At 43.5% G+C, this 22707-nt stretch overlaps 1 protein-coding gene across 1 annotated transcript in view; it reads left to right on the top strand.

Moving 5' to 3' along the window:
- PDPN (podoplanin) overlaps positions 1 to 22104 on the top strand; it is a 30357-nt gene extending 8253 nt beyond the window's left edge. Inside the window, exons 2-6 of the mRNA XM_014783878.2 lie at positions 11425 to 11558; positions 14685 to 14811; positions 18503 to 18541; positions 19095 to 19206; positions 20091 to 22104. Of these exons, the coding sequence (XP_014639364.2) occupies positions 11425 to 11558; positions 14685 to 14811; positions 18503 to 18541; positions 19095 to 19206; positions 20091 to 20097 (419 nt within the window). The 3' untranslated portion in view covers positions 20098 to 22104. The remainder of the gene's footprint in view (positions 1 to 11424; positions 11559 to 14684; positions 14812 to 18502; positions 18542 to 19094; positions 19207 to 20090) is intronic.
- Positions 22105 to 22707: the final 603 nt, after the last annotated feature.

Here is a 22707-nt window from a genome sequence, read left to right as displayed (position 1 = left end):
GACATCAGGAGTAGGCCATGGGGCCATCAGGAGTAGGCCCTGGGGACATCAGCAGTGGGCCCTGGGGACATCAAGGGTAGGCCCTGGGGACATCAGGGGTAGACCCTGGGGACATCAGGAGTAAGCCCTGGGACATCAGCAGTAAGCCCTGGAAACATCAGCAGTAAGCCCTGGAGACAAAGTTTGCTGCCTAAACTCCCCATTCATCAGAACAAGAGGAGAAAGACGGCAAGGAAGGTCAGAAGAGATCCCCTTAGCTAAGAACAATTATTTTTTAAAAACCTACCGAAGCACACTTCAAACTCCCAAACCAGGCTTAGGATCAAGGCCAAGGGCAGCTAGTGGAAACACAGCCACATTCTGCACATTCCTGCAGGGCCTCATCCTCCTGGGCTCACAGCTGGCCTGTCTGCGAGCTGCATGGGTAGATGGTGAGGTCGGAGCCAAAGGAGCTTCTCTTTTCATTCTTGCAAAATCGGAGTCCGCTGTGCTGACGGCCCCGAGTGAATCAGAGGCTCAGTTTCCGAGCAGATGGAGAGTGTTTCCCAAACACTCCACCACCCCGTCAAGATGCTCTGCTCCGGGAAGCACTTCTAAAGCAGGCTGTGGTGGTTTGGTTCTTTATGTGCTAAGCAGTCCTCCCTATGAGGTGGCTTTTCGAACAGGACTGCGGCCCCAGCTGGGTTCCAGAAAAGTCATTACAGAGGTGTTGATTCCAGTCCACAAAACTGTGAACTCATTTCCTCTATTACTGAGAGCATCCTGCTCTTGGTTGAGAGAGAAACCGCTCCCTGGGTTGAGTAATCTTGGTTGAGGTTGTAATCAACAATCTCTAGTTTTGACACGTGAGGAGTTCTGAGCGCTGTTTGTCATTGGGGGTGAGCAGGTAAGTTGATTCACTCCCCTGAACCATGAAAAGTGGGAATCGTCATCCATCCATTCAGCTGTCAGAGACCGTGCTAGTGGCTGGGCCATAATTTACAGCAGAATGGGCCATTGCCCTCAAGAAGCTTCTAGATGCTAGTAGGGAGAGTGAATGCCAGTGTTGTCAAGTCCTGTGCTAATTTAGAGGAGATGACTTTCTCCTGGCACCTTGGGAGGGCTCTGAAGGAAGAGGTATTTTACCCAGGCCATGAAGAGTGGGTGGGGTTTGGATGGACAGTGATGTTGAGAGATGAACCTGCAGGTGCCCTTGGCATCCAGAAGCCCACAATCAGAGCAGCTTCCATCCTTCTCCAGCCTTTCTGTGTGGAGTCTAGAGGCATATGAGTGGGAGCTGCGGAAAGTGACCAACACACGCGAAGGCTGTGTGACACAGTGGTTAGAGTGGGGCTTTTAGAGCCTGACAGATCCCAGTGTCACCACTTGCTGGCTACATGGGCAGTTTACTCTGAGCCCCATCATCCTCATCTACAAAAGAGGATGATGTTGGTTTGCGAGGCTTTTGTAGAGGTCAACATTTTCCTATAAATTCAATAAGTGGTCGCCATTATTAAAATACCTACCTCGTAGATGGTCATGGAGATTAACTGTGAAGGTTTGTGAAGGGTGTGCAGTAGAACTCAGTTCCTTTTCCGCCATCAAAGGGGAGGGAGAATGGATGTGGTTGGGAGGCCTGCTGTCACATCTTGTGGACTGTATGTCCTGCTCCTTCCACCTGCCAGTAACTCTGTGAGTCCTCGCTATTGAAATGAAAGTAGGTCCTCAGCCATCATGGGCCCCTCTCCATTCTTTATTGCCTTAGTTCAGCTGCAGAGACCTTCAGAACGCTGTATCCTGGGGCGCTGTGCATAACCCCACCCTCATCTCTGAAGTCAGGGTATGCTGTTCCAAATCTTAATGTGTAGCATTTCTTCTGATTTCTCTAGAGGGACCGGTCACACTTGTCTGATCTCCTCGGCCTTGACACGCTTCTCTTGGATTTTATGGGAGAAGCCACGTCCCCAATGCCAACAGCGGGCAGTCAAGTCTCATCATTGGCCTTGGCCTGCAGGGGCTGATGGGACCTGACGCAGTCAGTGGACAGGCTGCTGCTCATTAAACATCAAACGGCAGGGCAGGAAAGTTCATCCTCGTAGGATGCTGTGCTGTCTCTTTCATCAGGGGAATATATTGAACAGCTCTTGGGTGAAGCACAGTGGACAGTGGCAGGAATATTATCATATAAGGGATAATTCAAAAGAAATTTCCTACTTGGCTATACGTGTACTCTTTGTCAGTCACTCAACAAACATCTGCTAAATACTTACCATGATGCCAGACACTGGAATATGGGACAGTGTGGACTTTAGATGGCATGATGCATGCCTGGAGGAAAATTAAGAGAGAGTGCATTTCTGTGGGATGCTGAGTGGCAGGGCTAAGCCTCCTAGGCGTTGCCTAGATTGTCCATGGCCAAATTTTTGATCCAGTAAGCACTTTTCCAAGGTTCCGTGGAAAGAATGGGTGTGTGCGGAGGGGGAGCCCATTGGCCACATCAGTGATTATATGGACCACAACCCAGTGTCTGCCAGGAGCTGGGAGTCTGACACAGAGCACTAAGTCAAGGATGGCTTTCAGTATTGCAAAGAAAGATTTCTACACAAAGTCAGAAGAGGGGCCAGCCTATAGGATGTGAGGAGTAACTCAAAAGATGTGGTAAATAAAAGCAGAGTTTTTTTAACACCTTTATTCCGGTTGCAGAAACCCACTTCATGGGAACTAAGGAAGCACCATCAAATAGCTAAATTTGGGGTGTTTTGAATTGAGATGAAGGATGTACAAAGATCAGAGAACCTCAGTGATCACAGTGGGTGGTCTGCAGCGCACTAGAAAATGTTGAAAGTTGGCACCTTCCTATAGCTCTGGGTGTATTTATTTTCATGCTTCTGAGCACAGTATTGAGACATGATAGAAAAATAATTTGCCAAAGCCGGTGTCTGAGCAAAGGAACAGAAGCGAGCATTTTTATTTTTGTTTTCCAAATAGACGTTTTGACCTCCTTCTAAAAGCATTACTTCATCCCAAATGTCATTGGGGGGGATGTTAGACTCAATTGTTTATTAATTATCCCATAGTTTCTCCTAAGGGGAAAACCAGAACTTCCTAAGATGTCGTAAGAAAAAAAAAAAGAGCGTTCTACTTCTCAGTGGCCACAAAAATCCTTCCAAGGCCACGTAGTCAACCGTCTTCAAAGGCTCATTTGTGCATTTAGATGCTGGAGCAGCTCAGGATGCTAGAAAACACCAGCCAACATGAGATGCCTTAATCTCTTGGCTAACACCACAAGTTTTCTTTGAAAACCCCAAGGGTGACTCAGCTTGTGACTTCTTTATTTTGAAAATCAACTTTCCTGTTTCAAGATAAAATGCTGTCAGAGCTGCTTCTCCAGCTGTCCGATTCTGAAGCTTCAGGTCGGCAGAAAGAGGGCTGCGAGGAACTTCTCCCTCACGTGGGATAGAAGCGGGGCAGAGGCTCTTTGTCTAACCTTAGGTAGGGGACCTCTGTCGCTACCCTGATAAATCAACGTGAACCCAGTAAAGGGCTCAGCCTCATAGAGGAACATCCTACTTTACTCAGTCCATCCATTCATACTCTAAATGTTGTTATCAGCAGAGCTGTAACAGATGATAAAATGAATCCACGGCTCTGAGGTTTCGTATTTATTTCTGATTGTTGGTGGGTAACGACTTCAGACGCTTCCTGGCGATTACCTGTCCAGCTGTTTCACCTCCCTACAGCCGCTGTCCTGGTGCAGGCATCACCCACTCCTGCCTGGACGATAAATAGCCTAAGCGATCTCCCTGCTTCAGGGTGATCCCGGCACCTTCCCCGATACACACACACCATCACACGGCACACGTCATGGTTTCTTGGACTCAGTGATGTCAGTCCCCTTCTCAGAGCATCCGCTGGCTTCCTTCCTTCCTCCTTACAGTGTGCCGCTGGACTGGCCTTCCACACCTCCCCAATCTCATCTCTGACCGTCCAGCCACACTGACCACCCTGTTTCTCGAGTGTGTAGTGCCCCAAGCTCATTCTGGGCTTCGGGGTTAGTTAGCCTGGCTCTTCACCCGTCTGGAGTTCACTCAGTCATTCAACAAATACTTACTGAGTGCCTACTTGGAGCCAGGGATTTTAGGCAAGGGGACATTGAGATAAAACAGCCTTGTTGAGCTTATGTTCTAGTGGGACAGCCAATTAGTGAATATATAGCATGGTGGGTGGTAAGTGTGTGAGTGCAGGGGGGTACTGATTTCAATGGGTGGCTGGAGAAGGCCTCCCAGAGAAAGTGCCCTGTGAGCAGAGATCTGGTGGGGATGAAGGAGCAGCACCTTGAGACTTTCTTGTTTGTCTGCTTGTTACTGATACCAGCTCAAGACAAGGTTGACATAAGGGAAGCCATATTGTAGAAAAGAAAAACTCTATCGTAACTTTGAATGACCTCTGACAAACTAACCCAGCTGGATATGCACCCTCCAGGAGATCTAACTGCTCTGTAGATTTTATGACCCCTGCTTGTGCAGGTACCTCCCAGCTGCGATAAGATGATAACTTTGGTTTTTTGAGTTCCTTAGGAATGTGATGACCCCCGAACAGAGAGTCTATGCTGATAGCCATCATCAGTGAAAACTGAAAGACCTGGTGTGGTGCTCCCAGTCTGTAACACCAGAAGGTCAATATTCCCAACCCCTTCCCCAATAACCCAATGGCCTATATAACTGCTGTAAGATTTCATGCCCCCTTAAGATGGTTCTTTTAGACATGAGTCAGCCATCTTCCCTCTTGCTAGCAAGCTGTAATAAAAAAAGTCCTTTTTCTCCTACCACTTTGCCTCTTCACTATTGGCAAGGCTTGTGGCGAGCAGAAGGCCCCCCACATTGGGCGGTAACATTATAACCCCCCTACGCCACCCCACCAATACCCGAATCTATAGAATAGAGACTTTGCCTTGTTCTCTCCTGTCTCCAGTGCCCAGGACGGAGCCCAGCACATAGCAGGTGTGCAGTAAGTGTTTGGGGTGTCAACACAAATAATCTGTAATCAACCTATGAATCAAAATTGGGATGAGTTTATTATGAGCCAAGCCTAAGGACCACATAGCTGGGGAGAGTACCTTTACAAAAGAAGGAAGCACTCCAAAGAAGTAGGGTGTTCAGAGTGGTTCTATACCGTCTTGGAACAAAGAGCATACATCACATATGACAGGATCATCCCTTTTACAACAGTCATGAAATGCTCTGCTGGCACAGCAGGTCAGTGGTCACAAGGTGAACTCAGCAAGTCAGTAAGTAATCCTTAGTTTCTGGGAAGAGATGCTTATCCTTAAAGAAATGCTGATATGGCGGGGGGAGCCACATGTCTATCTTTAAGGGCATCATTCTTGGCTTTGGGACACTGTAGATGTTTAAAGCAGATGTACAATGCATGCTCAACAGGCCACGTCAAGCCTTTCTGGAAAAATAAGGTCAGGCCGAATTAGTTCTGAACCAAATGGGTTCCTCATGTACTCCAGTATATCCTATTGCTTGTCATTTATTCATCCGGGGATATAGACGTTTACCTGGAAGGTTCCAGTGTTGATCATTACTGCTGCCTTAATTTTTAAAGCCAAGAGGAGAGCGGCTGCTCAAAGAGATACAGACTTTTGTAAAGCAAATTACACCTTCCTTCTAATCTACCACTTCTGAAAGCTTAGTCCTAGAAGGGGATGCATTTGAGGAAGTCAAGATTGTGGTCACTAAATAATTAGATTGGAAGATTCTAGCCAGATGGGATTTCATGAGAGGAGGTGAGATGCCAGAGGAAGCAGTTGCTTCTGACAACCAGGATTATAATTTATGAGAGGATGAGGGTGGGGGGTGAAAAGGAAGAATGTCAGAACCAGGGAGGGGGCAGCAGGCTTTCCAGCCCACGGCTGCCATGACGGCTGCCATGACGGCACAAAGGTGCTTTTTGGGCCCATGTTGGTGAATATATGGATGAGCAGTCAAAACACTTGGCTTTGCATCTGCTCACCAACCAGAGAGCTTGGTAAATCATTTAACTTCTGATCTTGTTAAAGAAAAACTATTCTGACGCTTGTTAAAACAGTTGGAAGACTTTATTCAAGACTATTGCAATAGAGAAGATAGGGCTCAACTCTGAATACAGCAAAGACAGCTGGGGATTTATAGCCAAGGAACAGGGCTGGGGCTAGGGTTAGGGGAGTGTCGGTGGGTGGAAACCTACGAAGAGGAGACATCAAGGGGAGGGGAATTCTTGCCAGACTGGACTAATGGGATTCTTGCTAAAAGCTGGCCAAGGGCTTAGACATCAAAGGTGGGGGATGGGGAACTTGATCAGGTATCATGGGTGGGGGATTCTCTCTAAACTGTCTTAGCAGGATTCTTGCTGAAACTGGACTCTGCAAGGATGGACACAGAAGCTTAAGGTCAGGGCTCAAAGGAGCCTAACTGAAGTTTGGTCAGGGAGAGGCCTTCGTCAGCCTCACTTTCCTCATCTGATAAATGGGGACAGTAATGCCAGTGCAACCCACCCACAGGGCTATTGTGAAATAAAGTCAGTGGAACACACCACATAAACCCTACGTTGCTGAACAAATGTGAGGGAGGGTGTTGTTATAATGCCGTGCCCTCCCACGTTAGGTAGAACCTACAGCTCGGAAAGACCTCAGCGCACTTCTGTTCAATTAGCCCTCCCTTCCTCCTCGCTATCTACACCCCATTTTATTCTAGCTGCATCCTTGGCAGTGATTTAACTTGGCAGCAGTCAGCTGATGTGAGGAGGAAGAGGAAGCTGATGGTGAGGGGAGCGTAGATTTAGGAATTGGCTCTGGAAAGAGTCTGCAGATAGACGGTGGTATATAATGGGGCACAGAGGCAGTGCCCAGGCCATTTAAGCTGGTCCTTGAGCTGAAGGGTTTTTCCCGTGATTATGACACAGTATTTCAAATGAGACATTTGTCTCAATGAGAGCTAGTTTTGAGGTAGTGGGGAAAAGAGGATTTATTGGAACGACAGCCTAATCTTTTGGGGGAAACCACAATATATTCCCATTTTACCTCATACTTCAAAACAAACATGAGATAAATAGAAATATTAAGTGTAAGAACAAAACCATAAGGAAAATAAAGGGGGTGAATATTTATATAATCTTGAGGTAGAGTTTGTAAGTGTGACATCAAAGGAACAAAACAGGCTTAATAAGTTTGATTAGTGACAGAGCTGCAACTTTAAAAAGAGGGATAGAAATGCCAACTGGTAAAAAAAAAAATGTTTGTAGCATCTATTCCAAGGAATATGTTCTTAAGGCATAAATAGCACTTACAAAACTAGAAAAAAGATGAACACCGTAAAAGAAAAATGGTAACAAAAGAAGACATTTCTAATGGCCAAATAGATGAAACAACTCACCACCGCTAATCAAAGAAATGTAGATAAAACCAAAAATTGAGAACACGTATTCAAAAGATGTTTATCAAGGATTTGGGACTGTTACAATACAATTACAATAACAGCATTATTTAACCTTGTATCTAAATTCTAAAGTATTTTTAAAGTAATGCCATCCCATTTAATGTATGTAAATTAGAATAAATTCTTTAGAGATATTAAGCTTTGATGCAAAGATAAAAATGATTCGTAATTAGTGCTTTCACGCCAATAAGCGTGTCTTCCGTTCTTATTTGTTCTGGAACTTAAGAGGCTGTTGACACAAACAATCCATAATCAATCTATAAGTCAGAATTGGTGTGAGTTTATTATATGAGCCAGGTCTGAGGACGATAGCCCGGGGGCTCCCTTCCCAAGGAAGGAAGCTCTCCAAAGACACGGGGTGTACAGAGTGGTTCTATACCATCTTGGAACAAAGAACATAGATCACACATGACAGGAATATCTGTTTTGCTGCTGTCACAAGATGCCTTGCTAGCACAGCAGGTCGGTGGTCACAAGGTGAACACAGCAGGTCCGTGGTCAGCAGGTCAGAGGTCGCGAGATGAGTTAAAGCAGGTCAGAAACTAATCCTGAGTTTCTGGGAAGAAATGCTTATCCTTAAAGAAATGCTGATATGGGGAAGGCAACACCCCTATCTTTAAGGGCATCATTCTCGGCTTTGGGACCTTGTGAATGTTTAAGGCAGATTTACAATACACGCTCAACAGGCCACGTCAGGCCCTTCTGGAAAAAGAGTCAGGCCGAATTAGTTTTAAACCAGATATCTTCCTCGTATACTCCAATACATCCTATTCTTTCTCATGTATTCATCAGGCCTTAAGGTAAAATGCTTTGTCACATCACCTTCTCATAGGTAGTATAAACTTTGGCCTAGCTTTTTTAAGAAAAACACACAAACAAAAAAATTCCAAAGTAAAATGATGGGTTGCTGCCGTATTTGGAAACTTCCATTGGTTCTGACCCACCGCTGGGTGAGGCTGGGTGTGTCAGGAAAAGGTGTTCATGTGAGCGTGAGGGGACACTGCCTCAGTACTGACACTGTTATTGTAGGTTCGTCACCGGGCTTGTATAAACAGTTGTGTGTGTTGCCTGCGCACGCACGTGTCTTAGGAGGAAAAAACCATTGCAGAGCAAAGGTCTCAGTATTTGATGTGAATTTCACCATTCAAAGGAAAAGGACTTCAGCCGCTGGCTGGAAACCCGGCAGCTGGGCGCGGAGGAACTCTTCACCCAGGAAAGCCTTCAGCCAAAATAATAAGAGGGACAATTGAGGATCTCTTGTTCAAGATCTGCTTTCCCAGGGAGCAAAAAGAATGCCGGGGCAGTGAGACAAAGACACGCATCTTAATCATGAGTGTCATTCATAAAACCCCCTTTGTCTATTCAGAGCGATTTTACTACTTGGCTCTGTGAGCCCAGCATAGAAAAGAACAAGAAGGAATTTTTATCAAGTTACGCTTTCAATGAACTGAACCTTCTATGAAAGAATTCAAACCAACTTCATTCAGTACTTGATTTGTTTTTAAGCAATGGTGGGTTTTGTTTTTTAAAGTTAGAGGATGCCATGTAGTAAGTAATTTTGCTGAACAGCTCCAGAAAATATTTCTAAAACTGATGGTTTGTTAACTGTGCTCAGTCCAGGAGAAGAAGAAAAGAAAATGGGATACTTAGTGTTTTTAATAAGGATAACTTGCCTGGCAAAGCGATATTTCCCCTTGCGCTCGATGAATACATTCAACATTTGCCTGCACCGCAGAGTCATAAATTCTTGTGGGAGCTAATCGAGACCTCCACCCCCACCCCAGCAAATGGCCAGGAGGGGAGGCAAACCATTTGCATGCACTGAGGCATTCAGTTATTGCTAACTGGTGAAAGCTTTTTCTCCTGAGATGAAAAATAAATGCATATTCTTAAGAGGCTCATCCAAAGCCATTGATTGGCAGCCTTGGATTAGGACTCTAGATGCAAAGAGAGGGCTCAAGCGAATTTACTTTAGAGGTTTTCTCCCTCTATGCATCAGCAAAGAAGTTGTGATCATATATTTATTAGCTGTGTCTTCGGCTGAGCTGTCGAAGCATAGAGAGAAATAATGTATCTTAAGGCAGGAACGGGCTGCTGACTTGAGCTCTGCCTCCATACAAACATCTGCTCTTTAATTACACAAAGAAGTCTCCAGGCACCCCCTCCCTCTTGCTCCTGGGATGTGTATGCTTGCTTATTTTGCAACTGTATTTAGTCATGGAATTTCCAGAGCCACTCAGCCTGGGGAGGGAGCCCGTGGCCAATGAGTCAGGTTTTTAACTTGTGAAAAGGATTATTTGATGAGTTGAGATGATGCTCCAGCTTGGTGATTAGTTCAGATCATTGCAACAGAGGTTGGAGAAGAGGCCACTGTTGTTATCTGCTTTCTCCCCTGGTGGTGGAATTCAACCTGCTAATCCACCCAACCCATCCCCTGCTCCTCCCGAAAACTTTCTCATGGGCACCACAGGGTCATTCGTCCAGTGTTAATGCAGAAGAGCCAGGGCCGAGGCTGTGAGGTCTCTTGTTAGCATGGCTCTGGGGGCACTAAGAGTTCTATTGGTTATCTAGGCAGCCTTAAGTATACTACTGACCTTCACCTGTAGACATTACCCCCGACTGCAACAACAGAGGTTGAGCTCTGTGTTATCTCTGAGGTCTGTGGTCAGAGCCAATGGTTCTAATCATTCAGGTAGACAGCAGTCTCAAAATTAAATGGGGAGCGAGCTTGATTTTAAAAAGATGGAGGGCCGGCTCCGTGGCTTAGCGGTTAAGTGCGCGCGCTCTGATGCTGGCGGCCCGGGTTCGGATCCCGGGCAAGCCCCAAGGCGCCACTTCTCCGTCCAACGCGAGGCCGAGTCCCACGTGCAGCAACTAGAAGGATGTGAACCTATGACATACAGCTATCTACTGGGGCTTTGGGGGGAAAAAATGAATAAATAAAATCTTTAAAAAAATAAAAAATAAAAAAAATAAAAAGATGGAGACCCCACTTTTGGACATTCTGATTCAGTGGCTTTGAGATAGAGTCTGCAAATTGGTATTTTTAGGAATCTTTCCAGTTGACGTTAATTAAGAATTTTTCCAGGTCTAAATGATGTTCTGTTAACCTTTTTTTTTTTTTTAGGTGAGGAAGATTAGCTCTGAGGTAACATCCATGCCAGTCCTCCTCTTGTTGCTGAGGAAGACTGGCCCTGGGCTAACATCCGTGCCCGTCTTCCTCTTTATATGGGAGGCCGCCACAGCATGGCCTGACAAGCGGTGCGTCGGTGTGCGCCCAGGATCTGAACCCGGGCCACCAGCAGCAGAGTGTGCGCACTTAACTGCTACACCACGGGGCCAGCCCCAATGTTCTGTTAACCTGAATATATTATATATATATATATTTTTTTATAATTTTATTTATTTATTTATTTATTTTCCCCCAAAGCCCCAGTAGATAGTTGTATGCCATAGTTGCACATCCTTCTAGTTGCTGTATGCGGGACGCGGCTTCAGCACGGCCGGAGAAGCGGTGCGTCGGTGCGCGCCTGGGATCCGAACCCTGGCCGCCAGCAGCAGAGTGTGCGCACTTAACTGCTACACCACGGGGCCAGCCCCAATGTTCTGTTAACCTGAATATACTAATTCATCGTATGACACGGCACCAGGAAGAATCTGGGTCTTTACTGAAAAGAAAAGGCGTGCATCCCCCTGTTCAGCCTGCCTCGGGGATAGCAGGGAGGGGCTAGCTGCCTTACCTCTTTGTATTTCCACCTTCCTTTGTTTTGCAACAGAGATAAGCAGGCCATTGTATGTGCCAGAGGTGCAGCAAGGAGAATGGTTTGTGGTAAGCAGGAAAGATGAACCCCACCCCCTAGAAAAATCCTCAAAAGAAATGAGAAAGAAGATAATGTGATTGTAGCTGCCCATTAGGTCTGCCCACACTATTTCCACCTTCAGTCCTGACTCAGTCTTTCTTTTTCAGCTAGCACAGTCGGGCCAGAAGATGCCATTGTGACTACAGGTGTGGAAGATGGCGTGGTGACCCACAGTGTGAAAGATACAACAGTGACCCCAGGTGCCAATGAAGACCATGTGTCTACTGGCTTGCCACCTCTGGTGAGTGTCACTAGGAAGAGAGGAATTTGCTCCATAGGCGTGCAATTACATGCAAGGGTATAATAAATATATATATATATATATATATCGATAGAATCCTCAGTAGCCACCATACAAAGGAATTGTTATGTGGCATGCAAGAAAAGCTGCTTCCCAGTTTCATCCAGCTAGCCACTGGCTGGTGTGCTGATCTCAGGGGATTTGAGAGTATACACCAGGTTTCTCAGACTGATGAGGAAGTAGGTTGATAGATCTGTTAGAGCCCAATTTTCAATACAATAAAAATCTTGGATGTTGCGGCACTGTCTTTGCTATAAAAGTTTCTGAATACGTTATTTGCAGTTTCTTGTCTTATTGTAGACTGGTAATAAACACAGACTAGAACCCATCCACAGACCACACTGGAATAGACTATGTGGAATCTCAATCAACAAATTCCTAACCTAATGAATTGTCATCAATTCATATGTGTCTTAAGCACCTGCCATGGGCAAGACAGGATACCAGGCTCTCGGAGGCACTGAGGAGGCATAGAAGCCACACCTTTGACCCTTGAGGTGCTTATAATTCAGTTAATAACATTAATAATAATTTAGCCTAATAACCGAGGCTCCTGCCCACCCATCTGGCCTTGTTGCACTGGGTTCTCACTTTCTCTCTTTCAGCCATGTTGGCCCTTCTGACCTTTGAACTTATTCCACCCTAGACTTCTGTTTTCTCTGCTTAGAACGCTCCCCAGATCTTTCCATGGCTGACTTTTTCTCATGATTCTCAAGTTCAAATGTTATCTCAAAGAGGCCTAAAGTAATCCTGCCCCCTCCACCCTCTGTTCCCCCTGGGAGGTACCCTCTAGCCCTGACGTCAGCAAACTACCCACCAGATTTGGCCCACTGCCTGTTTTTGTAAATAAAGTTTTATTGGAACACAGCAATGCCTGTTCGGTTGAGAATTACCTGAGGCTGCTTTCCTACTGTAAGAGCAGAGTGGAGTAGCTGGTTGCAACAGAGGCTGAATGGCCTGCAAGGCTGAAAACATTTCCCATGTGGCCCTCTACAGAAAAAGTTTGCCAATCCCTGTCCTAGTCTGTTACCTAGCTTACGTTTTCTTCAAAGCACTTAAAATCATGTGAAATTACCTTTTGTATTTGTTTCTTGTTATATGTTCATACCTTGCCACCCCATCTCAGAATGTAAGTTTCAAGAGGGCAGGGAATTTATATTACTTGTGTTATATCTTCAGGGCTTAGAACCATGCTGAGCACGTAGCAGGTACTCCTTAGCATATTTTTTATTGTGTTAAAAAAACACGTAACAAAATTTTACCATCTTAACCATTTTTAAGTTCAGTAATGTTAAGTAGATTTACCTTGTTGTGAAACAGATCTCCAGAATGTCTTCATCTTGCAAATCTGAAATTCTATACCCATTAAACAACTCCCCTTTTCCTCGTCCCTCCAGCCCCTGGTATCCACCATTCTACTTTTTATCTCTATGATTTTGACTACTCTAAGTACCTCATATAAATGGAATCATACAGTATTTGTCTTTTGGTGACTGGCTTATTTCACTTAGCATCATGTCCTCAAGGTTCATCCGTGTTATAGCATGTGACAGGATTTCCTTCCTTTTTAAGGCTAAATAATATTGTGTTGTATGTATATACCACATTTTGTTTATCTGTCAATAGACATTTGGGTTGCTTCCGACTCTTGGTTATTGTGACTAGTGCTGCCGTGAACATGGGTATGGAAATATCTCAAGACCTTGCTTTCAATTCTTTTGGGTATATACCCAGAAGTGGGATTTTTGGATCATGTGGTAGTTCTATTTTTAATTTTTTTGAGGAATGTTCATCCTGTTTTCCATAACAATTGCACCATTTTACATTCTAACCAACAGTCACAATGGCTCCAGTTTCTCCACATCCTCACCAACACATGATTTTCTGCTCTTGTGATAGTAGCCATTCTAATGGGTGTGATGTGATAATCTCATTGTGATATTTATTTGCATTTTTCTGATGATAAGTGATATTGAGAATCTTTTCATATGCTTGTTGGTCATTGTGTATTATCTCTGGAGAAATGTCTATTCAAGTCCTTTGCCCATTTTTTAATTGGGCTATTTGGCTTTTTGTTGTTGAGTTGTACAAGTTCTTTATACCTTTATCACACATATGATTTGCAAATATTCCTCCCATTCCATAGGTTGCCTTTTCACCCTGTTGATTGTGTCCTTTGATGCACAAAGTTTTTAAGTTTGACGTGGACCCATTTATCTATTTTTGTTTGTGTTGCCTGTGCTCACTAGCTTATTTGTTGAATGTTACATTGGTGTGACCTTTGAAGTCAACAGAACCACTTCCGAGTCTTGTGCTGTCACTTGTCGGCTATGTGATTGTCTAATCTCTCTAAGCTTTGTTAATACTGTAGGACTAATAATAGGATCTACTTCATAGGGCTTCTTGTGGAGTAAATGAGATCCATCCACGCACTGCAAAATGACATTTCAGTTAACATCAGACTGTGTATACAATGGTGGTCCCATAAGATTAGTACCACATAGCCTAGGTGTGTAGTAGGCTATGCCATCTAGTTTTTTGTATAAGTACACTCTGTGATGTTCACACAACGATGAGATCACCTAACGACATATTTCTCAACATGTATCCCCGTCGTTAAGCGACATGTGACTGTATTTAAAAGGCCTGGCACATAGAAAGCCCTCAATAAAGGCTAACTATTATTCTAATTGGGGGAGGGAAGGCATTGAAGGATGATACAACATAATACGTGCCAGGGAAATGTTACAGGGAAAAAGTGCCATTCAAGTTTAAGGGAGAGAAAGAATTAAAGCCTGGTGATCTGGTATTTTCCAAAGAATTAAGACCCTAGGAAGTCATGCTAAACATTTGGCATTCGTTTCTGGAGGAGACTTGGTTTTATTCCTGTCCCTACGCTTGTTGTTTCTTTTTCTTTATTTATTTTCTTGTTTCCACTTTAAATTTATGTCATCATATATTTTATACATTTACCCCACTTTAAATCCTTTTCTTTTATAAGGCAGAGTATATATTTTAAAACATTATGTTTTATTTCTGTTTTGCCTCACTTACACCTCTTAATAGGTGCCAAGAAGTACAAAGAGTCCAGGCGGTCAGATAGAGGATCTGCCAACTGCAGGAAACACAGTCTATTACCCAAAAGAAAGCCGGAGCACCAGAACCCCAGATGTGGTGACCAGCCACACCGTGGGTAAGAAAACCAGTCGCCCCAATAGGGAACGAACTTCTTTTGCATAATCCATGCATTCCAAAGACCATGAACAAATGTAATAATCAGTAGGGCACATGTTGGAATGCAAGAGCGAATTCTGAACCAAGCTTTATGTGGTAGGTTCAGAACTCAGTTTATTAGCTCGCTGAACACAGCTCTCTGCCTTGAATGACAACTAGTGATAATGCCCCTACGAGGGCAAGTTAAGTAGCTACTGGTGTCCTGTTGCTGACCCTAAGCTGATATCATGCTACACTCAGAACTTTGTGTTGACACCCGAGAGCATGAAACTCAGCCAACTTATGTAAATCTTAACCAGTTCTATACTGATATTTGCCGTCTTATATTGAGTTCATGTCGGTCTACATGGAGCAAGGATCTTTTCTAAACCAGCCTTCCCAGGATTGGGGTTGTACTTGTGATTCATAGTTGGCACCTGCAGGAGTGTGACTAGAACACCTTGGAGAGAAAGTTTGGAGGAGGACTTTGGGTCTTTGCCATGTTGTGAAGTGTAGACCATCACTGATGAGAATAAGGAAAGATATTTGGCGTTACAACTTAGCAATAGAAAGAGGTAACTTTCTATTTCTAGAACTTTATTAAGAGAATTCAGTTGTTTGGGATTTTTAAAAAATATGCCTTATTTTTTTAGTAGAGAGGGGTGGGAGAGCAAAGGAACCAACTCTCCAATAACTGCAATGAGTGCTTGCTATCTTGAGCAACTTTATATAAATCATTGAATCCAGATAGGTATATCCATCTTTAAATGAAACTAAACATAAAGACGTTGCCTAAAGCAGTGGTTCCTTACACCAGTTGCACATCTGAACACCTAGAAAGTCATTCTTTATTGTTTGATATACATTTCCAGACCCAATAGCCAATCTGGTTTTAAAAACTCTATAGCACTTCTGAAGATTTAAAAAGTGCTTTATATTTGTACATCCTTCTTCATAGCAGCATTATTCACAATAGCTAAAATGTGGAATTCATCGATAGATGAATGGATGAACAAAATGTGGTATGTACATACAATGGAATATTACTCAGCCTTTAGAAGGAAGAAAATTCTGACACATACTACAACATGGATAAACCTTAATGACATTATGCTAAATGGAATAAGCCCATCACCAAAAGACAAATACTGTTGGTGTCTACTTAGATGAAATACATAAAGTAGTCAAAATCGTAGAGACAGAAAGTGGAAGGGTGGTTGCCCAGGGCTGGGGGGAGGAGAGAGTGGGAGTTATTGTTTTATGGATATAGAGTGTCAGTTTTGCAAGATGAAAAGAGCTCTGGAGATGATGGTGGTGATGGTTGCGCAACAATGTGAATGTACTTAATACCACTGAACTGTACACTTAAAAATGGTGAAGATGGTGAATTTTGTGTTGTGTATTTTACCACAATAGAAAAAAAAAACCTTGGGCCGGCCCGGTGGCTTAGCCGTTAAGTGCGCGCGCTCCGCTGCTGGCGGCCTGGGTTCGGATCCCGGGCATGCACCGACGCACCGCTTCTCCGGCCATGCTGAGGCCGCGTCCCACATACAGCAACTAGAAGGATGTGCAACTATGACATACAACTATCTACTGGGGCTTTGGGGGAAAAAATAATAAATAAATAAAATTATTAAAAAAGAAAAAAAAAAGCTTCATAAAGTGCTTTGAAAATAAAGCCTAAAGGTCACTCCAAGATGCTAAAGAAATAGTTAACATTTAAACACCAGAGAAGACCAAATAGGGCTAAGCAGGGAAAGAATCATCAATATAAGCGGTCATTGGGAAGCATTTCAAAATTTTGGAGAAGTATTGATCATTTGTAACCTGAGTTGACAGCGAATTAGCAGCAGAAAATGGAGCCTTCCAGGCTGAGTATTCTTTCTATCATACCAGGATACCTCTCCTAGTCCTTAAAAAAAAAAAAATCTCAATTGCCTGGAAAATAGTCATGGTTATTTTCTTGTCCTGTCCCCTGCCCCACCATGTCACAAAAAGTGTGACATGTGGCACATTCCCACTTCATACATCAGTGTCCCAAGAAATTTTCACATATGAGTTAAAATTTAATTATAAGCACTTATTTTTTTTTAAGAGGTAATTTTATTAGGGCAGCAGATGTCTTTTCCATGAAACGTCCAAGTTTGATGATGTTCACATGGATGACGCAGTCTCATGATTACAGTCAGTGTAATTGGGAGGGAGCTAGGGAGTATAGACCTAATAAGCTCTAATTTAGTAAGGAATATTCCGCAAACTTTATTTTTGGTAATACGTTTTCTAACCAATGGTGCATTGATGTTGATAATGGTGTTTTAGGAGGCCAGAATTGGCAGTCACCATGTTAAGACCTGATAAACAAATGATTGACCTGTCTCTTCTGGTAGTTGACAGCCAGGGATGACACTTTGGGAGTTGATTTGATGACACCTTTGTTCTGGGCAGGCCTCAAACCCAGCAGTCTCCCCATACTTGTTTTATGACGAGATAGGTCAGTCAGCTTGAGCTCCATTTAAATGCTCCAGAGCCATGGGTTCAGCTCATGAAGGAGAGTAGAGTTCAGGGATGCCTATCCTGGGGCCATCTTGGAAAGGTAAAGACAGCCTTGGTACAAAGGGGATGACTTCTTTCAAACCCAATCATTAGTAAAAGCCAGCATCCTGTAGATGATGATTGGCTGGTTCCACCTTTGATTAGGAAAGCTATTGGACATCTGTGGTATTTTGCAAGTTGTGAACAAAGGTTCTAGGGAAGGGCCTGACTGATTCACTTCTCTCCATTGTGTCATTAAGTCAAGGAATCTTGACTTTTTCTCTATCTGCAAACTAGATAAACAACTACCACCTACAGGAGTTAAGGACTCATTTAAGAGTTTGATCGGAGAAACAAAACGAAACAAAAAAAACCTTTATTTCTAAATAGGAAGTGTGTAAAATTATCTGAAAAAAATAATTTTATTACTTACTTATGGGAAGGCACTCGTAAATAAATGACTTACACCCATACAATAGGTAAGTGAGAATATTCACATTGTAATTATTGGACTAGGTTTGGCTGCAGATAGAAATCCTAAAATATCAGAAGCATAAACACAAAGGATGTATTCTCTCATTCAGCTTTGCCGGGCTTATTGCTGCCCTGTAAGATCTAGATTTTGCTACTCAAGAAAAGGCAAGGAATTGATATCACAAAGTGAATCACAATCTTGGCCACATCTTCTAAAACTAGAGTTGCTCTCAAAATGAAAATCCCTCAAAACAGCCCTCATCACAGTGGAAGAGTTTTCCATGATTTTGACATTGGACCAAGAATCAACAGCCTTGGATTCTTTTGTTACCCAGCCTCTGAAACTTTCTGACCATTTATTTACGATCTCTGTGGGTCAGTTTCTTTGACTCTGCTCTCTAAACTGCATGAGAAAAAAGTAATGTACGCAAAAGTACTGTGGCCCCATAGGTCTGAAGAAGCGTTCATAAATTCAATAATAATAGTTTTGAAGACCAGGTCATGTCAGAGCTTGCTTAAAAACCCACTGATACAATTTATTTAAGAAATTATCCTCTGTTTGTGTTCTGCTACCTTCCACGTAGGGTAAATTCGTCTTTTGCCAATTGTTAAATTATAGTTATTAAATCCTAATAATTCTATATCATTACATCTCTCTCTTACAGGGAAAGCGGGTGGAAACACAAAGACAACTGTTGAGAAAGGTAGGCTAGATTTTGGTATCAAAATATTCTTATGAGAGTTAAAAAAAACAGGTTTCTTTGAACCTAATCTTTGTGATGAATCACATTTTTTCCTGGATTGTAGTCAACAAGAGCAAAACACAGAACCTTCTGAGAACAGGTTTCAAACCTCTTTTAAGACAGAAAAGGGAATTGCCTGTATTTGAAAATAAACCACAAATGAGTCTATTCACTTAATGACAGCTATGGAGAATGGTATCATATCACAACTTATTGTGACTAAGAATGAAAATAGGGGCTAATTTAATAGCCGTACACAAATGCTACCCAATATTTAACAGTGAAGCCACCCAGTATGAATGGTATGCTTGATAGATCCTGAAACCCAGAAATCTTTCCATTCATAAGATGAGATCAGAATAGCCCAAAGTTTCTCCTCTTCTAAGTCAGCTTCCACTGCATACAGGAGAAGTGACATAGAACATTATTTTCTATCTGTAGTGGGGCAGTGGCATTGTTTATCGCAGGTATGTTGTTTATCTGGGGCTCATGCTTTTTTTCCCCTCTCATTCAGATGGCTTGTCGACAGTGACTCTGGTTGGAATCATAGTTGGGGTCTTACTAGCCATTGGATTCATTGGTGGGATCATCATGGTGGTCACTCGAAAAATGTCAGGAAGGTTCTCGTAAGTAAATAACTTACCCCCACGTGGTAGGTAAATGAGGGTGGTCATTTCTAGAACTCCAACCTTTGAACTAATAGAAACCTCTAAATCAAGGTCATGTTCAGAAGCCCCCTACCTTCATAAGTACTACATGTAAAGTTTCCCCAGAAGAGCTGGTGTCTACTTGGGCGTTATAAGTTTCCAAGGAAAGGGTCAGAGCCAGAGGTGGCTCTTGAGTTGACTTCTGTTGAGCTCTGACCAAATTTGACCTCTTTTCTTAATTTTCCAACTAACTGGACTTGAAAGAAAACCCAAACCAGGTTTCAATTTGATATACCCAATCACCTGCTCCCGATCATCAGAGGGAGGTGGTTTCCAGAAGAGCACGTGTTACAGAGGCAGGGCTCCATTCTGATGAGGAATTCTACTGGTGATGGGGTCTCTTTCATCTGGATCCCTCCCTCCACTCCTGCCCTGCACACACCCACACATGCTAGTGTCCTCCTAGCATTGACTGTTGATGAGGGGAAGGAATTCTTTGTCTTTACTAAAATTCCTTAAGAGTTCAGAACATTCAAATTCATAGCCAGAGGAGGACTTTTTCTTATTTCTGTTGGGGAGATGACCTATGACTGGGGGGATGGGGAGAGGAGAAATGCTATACAACAGAGGGGTTGAGGGACGCGATTAACAATTAAGTTGCAGATTTATGTGTTTGGAAGTGCCTGGGAATCTGACCCTGGCTGTGTAAGGACCGGGCATGGAGGAGGAATGAGCGGGGAAAGGAGAAGAGGTTTCAGAACTGGAAGACTTAGACAAAAGGACAATAGGAACGATGACTCACAGATTACTATTCACAGTTCCAGTAAAAGAAGTGACGGTCACCTTTCTCTTTGTTTTCACAGACCGTAAAGAGCTGAAGCATTGTGCCCTTCTGCCAACATGTTGAAAAAGAGAGTTTCCGACTTCCCCATCCCTGCGCATATGGAGAAGATGACCCATGGCAATGCTTCGCCATCCCACTCAAAATCCATGGTGATCCCTCCACTTGCCAAAAGTAACCGAAAAAAAAGATAATTCACAAGACTTACTCCTCTAAGCACTTGTCTTTTCAAAATTTTTTCAAATATAAATTTTGTAAAAGGTGATTTAAAAGACAAAATGCATAGAAAATGGAGCAAAATTATGTAAACTGATTTGTAATTAAGATGGACAATATAATTCAATCAATGTTAGCAACTGTAACCATGTCTTTGTTCTGACCATTCTCTATTATTGTTAAAATGCAAAGGAATCTGAAAATATTTATACCAGTGGAGTCCTTGGGTCTAGTGCTATGTCAGTAAATGGCATAAGCATTTTGCAATTTCTGTTAAAATGTACACCTTGCAATCTAGTTGGGTCTATTTCGAAAGCCTGATTTGATGTGAATAACCAAGTAGAAAATCTAAATTTGGATAATATGTAATGAGCAACTGCCTTTCATTGGTCCAGATAAATCATTTCAAAGGCATCCATTTTAGATCATAAACAGGAATCTATACTTTGGAGAAGGTATTTTGTTTCTCACAACAAGGCCACTGGGCAGCTTCTAATCTTGCTTTACCACCTTCTCCAGCGATGACTTGACGACTCAAAGGTTTGCTCCTACCTGCCCCCTCTGCGTCCCTCAGATGCTGGGGAGCCAGAGCTAAGGGGGCCGCCTTTTCTCTTTCCTATGACGAAAGTCTTCCGATTGGCTGCTTTGTTCTGGAATATGGAGATCTCAGCTCTGGATGCTGAGGGGGCTCCTGGGGGCCCAGTGGTGCCAGAGGCTCAAGTGTTCCAGAAACCAAGAACCATGGTGGTCCTCAAACAGAAAGAAACCCTGTGTGTGCCTCTGGCATGGGAAATAGAACCTACCATTTTCTAACCTTTATTTTCTGCCTCAGAGGAAAGACATGGGAAGCAAAAATAATCTTGTAAAATATCGAGTTCTCAAAAGCAGCTGGATTTAAAGACTTGATTTAAAAATGAAAGATGTTCCCAGTCTTCATGACACCACATATTTCTGTGGGGTCATAATTGAAAAGCTCAAAATGAAGGAGCCCAGGGGCCGGCCTGGTGGCGTAGTGGTTAAGTTTGCGCGCTCCGCTTCGGCAGCCCGGGGTTCGCAGTTTCGGACCTACACACTGCTCATCAAGCCATGCTGTGGTAGGTGTCCTACATATAAAAAAGTAGAGGAAGATGGGCATGAGTATTAGCCCAGAGCCAGTCTTTCTCAGCAAGAAGAGGAGGATTGGCAACAGATGTTAGCTCAGGGCTAATCTTCCTCACCAAATAAATAAATAAAGGAACCCAAGCTGCCATTCTGAATTGGCACCATTCAACTCAGTTCTTCCCATAGGCCAATTGAGTTCTTTTTCCTAAACAAAAAATGTTTATAGTGGGCAGATGCTCTATCATGATTGTGGTTGTGCAATTCTGACATGCTCTAAACATGTAAGAGTCCATAAAACAGGAAAAAGTAAACGATCGGTCAGAAAACACAGCCCATTCCTCCCAATTTTTGCAGTAATATGTGGATGTTGTTTTAAACAGTGTGCCCTTCTGTTGCCCAAATCCAGCTGGTCCACTAGCCCCGGGTCCATATTGAACATCAACTGATTAAGAGAAGCGGCTTTAGAAAAGCTTTATGAGCTTAAATATCCTTCTGTTTCATCACTCAAATTCCTGGACAGGAGTTGGGAATAGTGTCAATTTCGTCTTTCCTATCCTTGCTTTTTTTTCTCACTGTGAAAAGTAACATTCGACCCCAAGTCATACACTGGACCCATCCCCTGCTGGGACAGGACTGTGGGTTTCTTGGTCACATCTGTGTTGGGGGCTCAATGCAGTGTAGACATGTTTTAAAATAAAACAGATGATTGTGCGTAACAATGAGTCAGACCTTTCATTGGAAATCTTGATCAAGTCTGGGTCACACTTAAGAACATCTCCAGATACAATCATAAACGGTGTAAACATCTGCCTCCTGACTTGATTGGGAGTGGATTATAAAAGGTCGTAGGACTTACATCCTTGGGAAAGAAAGGTAACTACACCTTTCACCCAGGGCTCTGCCAAAGCAGAGAGGTTGTCAAGCCGGGGATGGGATGAGAAGACAAGTAGCATCTTGGGACTTCTGCCCTCTGGTCACAAAGGGTTAACAAGGTTTTGCCTGGCTCCTGATTTCTCTTCGCTGAAGGGAGGAGCCAGATGAGGGAGCAGTTACACCTTGTTCCTGCCTCCTCCCTGGGAACCTGACCTCAGGTGTGTAGGGCTTGGCTCCACAAGAACCTGTGAGGGTGTTTCAACTGCCCGTGGGTCAGGGCAGCGTGTCGCTCCAGAATTCCTGTTCCTGGGACATCTCACTGCTCCTTGGCCCGCAGCTGCAAATGCTCTGCCAGGTCTGGAGACTGCAATGGCCAGGTGGCTCTCCTTCTGGCCCTTTGTGCCTCTCTGTCAGTCGATCTGCTCATCTGCATCCCTACTGACACTGCT

Source organism: Ceratotherium simum, chromosome 22, assembly GCF_057802395.1.
Source record: "Ceratotherium simum simum isolate JZ-2026a chromosome 22, ASM5780239v1, whole genome shotgun sequence".
Taxonomy (NCBI): Eukaryota; Metazoa; Chordata; class Mammalia; order Perissodactyla; family Rhinocerotidae; genus Ceratotherium; species Ceratotherium simum.
This window is presented reverse-complemented; position numbering and strand designations above follow the sequence as displayed.